The sequence below is a fragment of the Contarinia nasturtii genome, unplaced genomic scaffold (genome assembly GCF_009176525.2).
Source record: "Contarinia nasturtii isolate CC-2019 unplaced genomic scaffold, AAFC_CNas_1.1 Cnas_scaffold_6282, whole genome shotgun sequence".
Lineage (NCBI taxonomy): Eukaryota > Metazoa > Arthropoda > Insecta > Diptera > Cecidomyiidae > Contarinia > Contarinia nasturtii.
The window spans coordinates 5,031-13,951 of record NW_022203540.1 but is presented as its reverse complement, the minus strand read 5'-3'; the positions used below and the strand labels follow the sequence as shown (position 1 = coordinate 13,951).

The 8,921-nt window shown below is 34.3% G+C and overlaps 2 protein-coding genes across 2 annotated transcripts; one reads left to right on the top strand and one right to left on the bottom strand.

Moving 5' to 3' along the window:
- Positions 1-1,392: 1,392 nt before the first annotated feature.
- Positions 1,393-4,164, top strand: LOC116351785 (papilin-like). Its single transcript, XM_031783924.1, has 5 exons — positions 1,393-1,424; positions 2,102-2,175; positions 2,382-2,823; positions 3,484-3,641; positions 3,715-4,164. Exons 1-5 carry the CDS (start codon positions 1,393-1,395, stop codon positions 3,876-3,878), a joined length of 870 nt encoding a protein of 289 aa, XP_031639784.1. The 3' UTR covers positions 3,879-4,164.
- A 652-nt stretch (positions 4,165-4,816) lies between these two features.
- Positions 4,817-5,344, bottom strand: LOC116351783 (protein GVQW3-like). The gene has a single exon (XM_031783923.1). The coding sequence runs from the start codon at positions 5,291-5,293 to the stop codon at positions 4,817-4,819; it is 477 nt and encodes a 158-aa protein (XP_031639783.1). The 5' UTR covers positions 5,294-5,344.
- Positions 5,345-8,921: the final 3,577 nt, after the last annotated feature.

The window sequence follows — 8,921 nt, the reverse complement described above, 5'->3', positions numbered from 1 at the left end:
TCATAATGCAATCATGCTGCATGATTGGTTTTTTTTATTTGCTCCCAGAGAAGTGTCATACTTTAATTTTTCGTCTGCGGTTTTTGGAAATATCAGACATTAGGTTTGAACTATGGATATAGCTGCTGCTATTTTATAGCCCCTATTCCATAGGCGCTGTGCAACGCGTGTACTGTGTACTGTGTGTACGTGTATGTTGTTCGTTTCCCCTTCACGTTTAGTAGTTTACCATACTACTAAACGTGAAGGGGAAACGAACACACAGTACACAATACACGCGTTGCATAGCGCCTAAGAAATAGGTGCTATGAAATATTAAATTTAATACATTTCTTGCCATCTTGAATGCGTCCAACCAACTCTCTGTTTGTTTTTTAATTCATTAATTGGCGAACTTTAAAAACCTTTTGGTGTTGCATATTTGCCACCAAGCTTTAGATAGTGATGAGTCTTACCAAACATTTTGTAACCTTGCTCTATATCTTCTTCCAGCGCCTCATCCTCATCCGATGAGAATTCCTCTCGCTATAGTACACGAGAGCGTCTTTTTTACTTTGTTGTTTCTACCGTTTCGACTTGTTCTTCTTGCTGTTGGTTGAATGGATCAAAATCATCATCATTCCAATGGTTTATATCTAACGTATCAAATTCATCAGTAAATATGCTGTTATTGTTGCTGGCGCTGGCATCCGGTACGGATTAATCATTACTGATGTTGTTGTGGTGGGTGAGTAATGAATTGTGACGGTTGATGCGGTGGAGGCATCAATCTATGCTGATATAGATAGTAATGTGGATAGTATCCCATTGGATTGTACGGTGGAGCCTGACATCCTTTATATCCTTGATATGGCTGATGTCGTCAGCCTGATGAAATGTTTGCTGATAGCCATGAGTTGTAGTTGTACTGCTGCCACGACTCTGTGAGTTGTTGTAGTCAGACAATAGATTGAACTAACTAGTCAGTTTTGCTGACAGTACGTAGCCAGCTAAATGAGCTAAAACAATAGAAGTCATTGTTATAATGAACAATCACTTCTATTAAAACCAGAGAAGTGATTCATCATTAATACAATAACGTCTATTGTTTTATCCTATTTAGCTGGCTAACGTACTGTCAGCTCAACTGACCAGTTAGTTCAATATATTGTCTGGTTGTAGTATGCTCAAATGTTGAACGAGGTGGTGGCATTTGAATGTATGACTGATATGGTGATTGATAACTATGTGGATAGTATGGTGGTTGGTACATTTGTGGACCTGGATAAATAGGCATGCCGGCGACATGCTATAAGAAAGAAAAAAACATACCACATTAGGTTGGAAAGAAGAAGCTGTACAGTAAGCTTACCACGTGAGGATTATATGATGGTGTTGGTGTCATTCGGGAAAATGGATCGTAATCACGATTGTTCGGGTAGTCAGTAAAAGACAATGGTTTTTTTTGTATCATTTTATTTTTATGTCTGTCATACACGGATTGTTCTTAAACACTAATTGTATACGGGCAGCACGGCACTGCCGTGCTGCTTAGTTTATTGAGGTGCCTGCACGATGTAACTACACAGATGCTTGTATCTGTGTGTTACTGCGTCGTACAGGCACTTGCTCAGCACAGTGCACCAATACCAGTATAAAATACTGTGTATTTGGCCACTGTACTGAACAACGATACTGTTGAAACTCTTGTGAATAAAATGCTACTCGTATAATAAAATAAAATATAAGAAAGGTCTTCTATATAAGGAAATGACTCAACTGAAGGCAATCGCTAATTCAATTGAAAGGGACTCATTTCCATCAACAACAAAAAATCAAACAAAAAATAATTGCAAAAAATACCAAGGCCGACAACGGATAGCGGAACCAGACATTATTTTGAGATATTTTCAGGCAGATGAATCAGCTCAGCCAGATATCGTCAAGAGCTGAAAATGAGTGAAAACAATAGAAGTGATTGTTTTGGCTGTAATTACACTTATATTGCTACAATCACTATAACAATCACTTTTATTGTTTTCACTCATTTTCAGCTCCTGACGATATCTGGCTGAGCTGAGCTGATTCATCTGGCTGAAAATATCTCAATATAATGTCTGAGCGGAACTTATGTTTGTGTTGCTGACAATGGCATTGGTGAACCAGTTCAACGTGAAGCCCAATTGGATATCGCCGGTAAGTGTGACATTTTCTCTAATCTTTCTTCGCTTTAATTCTATATATATATTAACAATCTCTACACACACACACACAAAAAAAAAACGTGTTTTTCACCTTCTATACTAATTGCACATTTTTCTTATTTTCAATTCTATCGCAATTTAACTTGTCGCATGGTGAATGGGATAAATTTTGGCTTTGCATTAAATTGCTCTATGTAGATCCTGTACAAAGCAATGCATACATTTTGGGTGAAACAAATTCAAGTACAATTGTTGAACTCAACCGACCAGCAACGATTCGTTGTTTGCCTGGCGGTTATCCAAAACCACATATTACATGGTGGAAAGGTAGAAATATGATGCCATTGAAAACGTCACGTTTTGAAGTGAGAAGTGACCATTCAATTGATTTCATTAGCATTGCATTGTCGGATTTGGGACCATACATTTGTCAAGCATACTCGGGAGAAGGTCGACCAGTCTCGAAGTATGTGACACTATTGGCCCCTGGTCCAGTGCATGCTGATTCGCCCGAAGATGAGCAATACTTACAATATGTTGTAAATGCAACATCATTGCAACCAACACCAAATTATCCACCCAGACAAACACCACCGGTCGAAACACAGGAACCAATTGGTAAGCAAACTCTCTCGCAAATGTGGATGATTTGATTTGATTTTCAACATGCTTCATTTTCAATTTCCGCTGCATTTGTTTTCATTAACTAATACTTTATGCGCGCACACACACACGCGCGCAGGAATTTCGCATTGGTTTCCAAACTTTTCATTTGCGATCAAATGATTTATCGATTTTTTGTTTCTTTCTTTCTTTCCATTTGCTTCTTTTGCACAGAACCAAGTTTCATATAAACTTGCTATTTGATGCCCATTGAATAGTAAGCGAATACCAATCTACTCAATTTTCTGTATCACCTGGTGAAATCAGAATGAAAAAAATCGCATTCCATATCATCTAAATCACGATCTGGACTTTTTTCACTGTTTGAGTGCTCTATACCGAGTCTCCGAGAGTTTCATATAAACTTGCTAAGTGATGCCTATTGAATAGTAAGCGAATACCAATCGTGATTGAATCAATAGGCGTTTTAATAAAATTTCTATTAACATTCTAATAAAAAATTCACTAACATTCTAATAAAAAATCTACTAAGACCTAATAATAATTAGTAGTTGTTAGTAGCTAGTAAAATAATAATTATTACTTCTTAGTGGCTACTAAGAATTACTAAATAATAAAGTACTAATGGAAAAAATCTACTAACTAATAAGAATTTTTATTAATTATTATTTATTAGTTACACCAATGCAAATTTACAATTAAATTTTATATCGATTACAGAAGCAAATACGCTGACGATTTATGGTGTTACAACCGATGATTCTGGTAGCTATAGATGTTCGGCACAAAATCGCTTCACTTCTGCATTCCACGAAGAACAAATAAATGTTGAAGGTAATTTCAAAATCCATTCAAAATGAACAGTTTTACACAATTGCATTCTTTTTTCTTTCTTTATTTTGTTCAGGTGCTTATGTACCCACCAATTGCGTAGATAATGTATTTTTCGCCAATTGTAAACTTATTGTTAAAGCCAAATACTGTACTCATCAGTACTATGCCAAATTCTGTTGTAAATCGTGTACACTTGCTGGCCAATTGCAGTCAAACTTCGATACAAACCTCTTATAATTAAAATGAACAAGACTTTTGATGCCCCGTGATGATGGGAAATTTAAGAACAGTAGACAATAATAAATAATAAAACACAATCATTTCAAAACAGTAAAGTAATAAGCTAACAAAGGAAAAACAGACAAACTATACATAGAATTTTACCAAAACTAAGTCAATCGACATGTCAAATTGTTAACATGATGAACTTAAAATTACGATTAAATTTTCTTCTTTTTTAAATATGTTACCCGATTTTTCTTTTTAAATAAAATGCGTTTACTCCAATCATCAGATTAAGTAATGACAATTCTGACGTTTTCTCACTGCAATATTAAAAATAAACATTTTTTTGTAAAAATACGAACACACAAATTTAGTTCGCGTGTTTTTTTCTCTTTTATCCGAACAGAAAGTAGATATTGTCGATTGGTGTAAGTTTGATGTTCGGTGGCTGGGAGGAAAAATTGTCGTAGAAGAAATAATAAACCTTCTTATTTTCAATGTCAACTCGAATATACAGGTCACCTCGATCTCAACTGCATATAGCACTAGTTCGTAATTATTTTTTGAACATTGTTCCAATCATTTCGTTGGTTTGGTTTTGGTTGACGAATTCATGCGAAAAGGTAATCATTTTTATCGAAAATAATCCTACAACTTCTGATACAGAAGAGCTTAACACATAAGTACTACTGTGATCAAAAAGTAAGGTGAATTTGTGAATATTTTAGAAAATCTTTATTTATTCTTCCAAATCGATTTCATCGCCTTCAAAGTAATCCCCCCCGGCTGCAATACACATACGCCAACGTTTTTCCCAGTCTTCGAAACAATGTGAAAAGCTACTTTCTGGTATGGCCTTCAATTCATGTAGCGATTTACGTTGAATCTCTTCAATCGACTCGAAATGATGTCCACGAAGCGGTCTTTTGAGTGTAGAGAACAGCCAGAAGTCACACGGTGCCAAATCGGGCGAATATGCAGGTTGATGAACGATATGAGTCTGAAATCATTTCTTGACACACATTAACACGACGCTCTTTTTCGAATAAATTCAATGTTTTTGGTACCAATCGAGCTGCACAACGACGGAGACCTAAATGATCTTTCAAAATTGTTTGAATTGATCCAAATGAAATGCCAGTAATATCTACAAGGTCTCTGATTGTCAATCGACGATTTTTCAGCACAAGATCTTTGATTTCCTTGACGTGTTCCTCATCAGTTGATGTTGATGGTCGTCCCGAGCGATCTTCGTCTTCAACGCGTTCTCTGCCTTCTTTGAACAATTTATGCCATTTGAAAGTATTTTTTTGCGACATGGCCTGTTTACCGAAGGCCTTCTGCAACATTCTGAACGTTTCCGCACCAGAAATTTCATTCCGCAAACAAAATTTAATACAATATCTTTGCTCAACAAAATCAGTCATTATGAAAATCGCCAAATGAAAATTTCTTGATGTAAACAAAGTAGCGTAGCTCATAACCTAATCGAAATACTGTAATGAAATGTTACACAGTTATCAAAAACAGTGCTGCCAACCTAATAAAAAAAGAATTTCGACGATTGCATTTCCCCGCGAAGATTGAATAACAAATTCACCTTACTTTTTGATCACAGTAGTATAAAACACTTCTTCACTGGTACGCAATACTGTAAATCTGAAAATATTCTGATATAAATTTTCAGTGACGCGGTCGTTCATATACATACAAATATTAATATTGCGTCGCCCATTTTACCTCAAGAGAACGATAACATGTAAACAACACGAAAATAATAGAATTGAATAAAAACAGCACATTTTTTTTTTGTGTTAAACTTTCAGAGGCAACGTAATATTAATATTTGTATGTATATGAACGAACGCGTCACTGAAAATTTATATCAGAACATTTTCAGATTTACAGTATTGCGTCACAGTGAGAACTTCGAAAGAAGTATTTTATACTTATATCAATAGTTTTTTTAGTATGTTGATGACAAAATTCTAACGCTAAGTGTGTTGAGACCTAATTTTATCGTAAAATAAATGTCATATTCGGTTTTCTCGTACCAAAAAACCCCCAAATACCAATTTTCATAGCAATAGAATAAAAGCTAATTTTTTCCGGAATATCATTCCAAAGAAATGGTTTCAAGCCGAAAAATCTCAAAAAATTGAACTAATTTCTCAAAACGGTTGCCACCATCGAATTCCTCGGTTCCGAATTATGTAAAATCAGTTCACAAAGTGAACCAACGAAATAAATACCTAGCACATTACGGTGCTAACCATAAGATATTAAAGCATAGGTGGCCGCTTAATTTCACACTTTTACCGATTTTCACTAAAATAAAAGAATGTTGTCATTTCAAAATGTGGATATCGGATCAAAATTGAGTGCGCTTTCGATCTATGATGAAAAAAGCCAAGCCACTCATACATTTTTTTGAAATAAATGACGATTAACTTCGATTTTCATCGATTTTTCCCCATTTTTCGAGGTCCAGTCATTCTGATCCAACCTTTTCCGCTGTATTCTTTTTAAAGAATAACTCAACGCTTTATACCATTTCTCCACTCAAAGCTGTTCACAATTTTTTTTTTTCGAAAAAATAATTTCGGTGGTCAAAAGTGTCACCTGGCGGCCAAATTTTGAATTTTTGTGGGTATTGCGTCACTTGGGGGACTGCCGTCTCCCGTGATATATTTTTGACAGAATTGCTGGGAGACTTATTTCGCTCGATGTATTTATTGTCTTATACTAATTGAATTTGTGATCGTCGTTTGCATTGGTTCAGTACTTCGTTTAATTCGATTTTTGATTTACAAACATCTGTGGCCCAATATCGGCCTGTCTGAGTTCAATATATGTATCCATGGGAATAAAAGTGGCAATACAAAAACAGAATCTGAAGAACGTCACATAAATTTTTTTTTGTATGGAGTTATACTATGTAAAAAAAAAATTATGTGACGTTCTTCAGATTCCGTTTTTGTATTGCCACTTTTATTCCCATGGACACATATGTGATTTTCAATCAAACACTTCTGTGGATCGGAATCTTTTTCTCGCAACCACTTGCAGCAGTCATTGTTTTCAAAATGGTTCCGACATTTTATTTGAAGGTAAATTTTGTTGAAAATCACTTTAATTGAAAAAAAATTGTTCTTTATTAACCCTTAACCGCACAGGCTAAAACAACAGTAACGGGCTCACTGTCAATGGTCCCCCAAATTATCCATTATCCAACATCCATTCATCCATGGATAGATTTTGTTTTTAAAAGGACTGAATAAGTAATATCCATGGATGTTTTTTAATGGATAAGTTACATCCACCATCCATCAGAAATTTATTAATGAAGAAAAGAAAGAGAGAGATCCACTTGGATAGAGGAGAGTTATAGTGCATCCATGGATGAGTTATATTTTATGGATAAATAAATAGGTTGGATTTCAAAAATACGAATGAATGGATAAAAACTCTACATCTCATTTGACATTTCATGTGAAGTATTCGATTAGTAAATAGAAATATTGGATGATGGATGAAACATCTGATTCATTTTGGATTTGACAAGATAGATCAACAAGTTTCAATTTTCAGTTAAAAACATGTATTCTATTTTTTGTCTGTATTTTTATTTCAGTTCGAACTGTTGACATTTCTTATTCTGAAGTTTAATTCATAAAGTTAATTGGATGTTGGGTGGTTTATTTATAAATTCAGCTTCCAATCACAACAAGGAATGATTTTCGATGATCTTTTTATGATTCGTTCAACACTATATTTTTTGTATTAAGTTTTTTGAACATTTTTAGAATCAAGATTAATAACATTAGATAAAAATATATCAATGGATACTGTATCCATGGATGTTGTACGCTGTATCTTTCCCCCGAAACTTTATATAAAATCTGATTTTACAGGATGATTGGAGGTTGCGAGGAATAGAAAACATTAGATTTTGAACGACTTAGGTTGATAGAGTGAAGTGTCATGACAGAAGTGATGCCTATGAGAAAGATTCCAATTTCATGTGAAGTATTCGACCATTTCTATATATATTGGATGATGGATGAAACATCAGATTTATTTTGTGTTACATCTAAAAGAAAAAACATGTAGTTTATTTTGTGTGTTTATTTTTATTTAACTTTAAATTAATTTTGTTGACAATTTTTATTCTTATTCGGAAGTTTAATTCATTAGGTTTATTGGATGTTGGATGGTTTATTCGTTAATCCAGCGTCAAATCCCATCGAAGATTGAAAGAGATGCAAATGAGTGGAGACTATGAGAAGCCAGTGAGAGTGCTCTCTAAGAACTCAAAACATTCGTGAGTTTGGAAAAATATTGGAAATTGTCGATTTGGCAGAGGGGCATGTGAATTGAAAAAATATTAGTTCGAAAGGTGGTATTTATATGAAGGTTCAGCTAATTCTACGTACTAAAAGTCACGATTGAAAGTTATGCAAATGAGTGGAGACACTGAGAAGCCAGTGAGAGTGCTCTCTGAGAACTCAAATCATTCGAGAGTTTGGAAAAATATTGAAAATTGTCGAACAAAAACAAAACAAAAATCATTCCTTGATGGGATTGGACGCTGGATTGATGAATAAACCATCCAACATCCAATAAACTTAATGAATTAAACTTCCGAATAAGAATAAAAATTGTCAACAAAATTAATTTAAATTTAAATAAAAATAAACACACAAAATAAACTACATGTTTTTTCTTTTAGATGTAACACAAAATAAATATATTTCTATATACTAATCGAATACTTGACATGAAATGTCAAATGAGATGTAGAGTTTTTATCCATTCATTCGTATTTTTGAATTTGTTGTTGTTGTTGTTGGTGGATGTAACTTATCCATTAAAAAAACATCCATGGATATTACTTATTCAGTCCTTTTAAAAACAAAATCTATCCATGGATGAATGGATGTTGGATAATGGATAATTTGGGGGACCATTGACAGTGAGCCCAGTAACGTAAGTGCATAGATGGGGTCTTTTTGGCCCTTTGAGAAATTTCATACAAAACTTATGCAAAATGGT

Bases quoted from the DNA above. Each gene is read 5' to 3' on its own strand.
- LOC116351785 (XM_031783924.1), top strand. From the start codon at position 1,393: ATGGATCGTAATCACGATTGTTCGGGTAGTCA. The intron at 2,176-2,381 runs GTAAGTGTGACA...TGCTCTATGTAG, and splicing joins AGCCCAATTGGATATCGCCG to ATCCTGTACAAAGCAATGCA. The intron at 2,824-3,483 runs GTGGATGATTTG...ATTATTTATTAG, and splicing joins AAGCAAACTCTCTCGCAAAT to TTACACCAATGCAAATTTAC.
- LOC116351783 (XM_031783923.1), bottom strand. From the start codon at position 5,293: ATGACTGATTTTGTTGAGCAAAGATATTGTATTAAATTTTGTTTGCGG.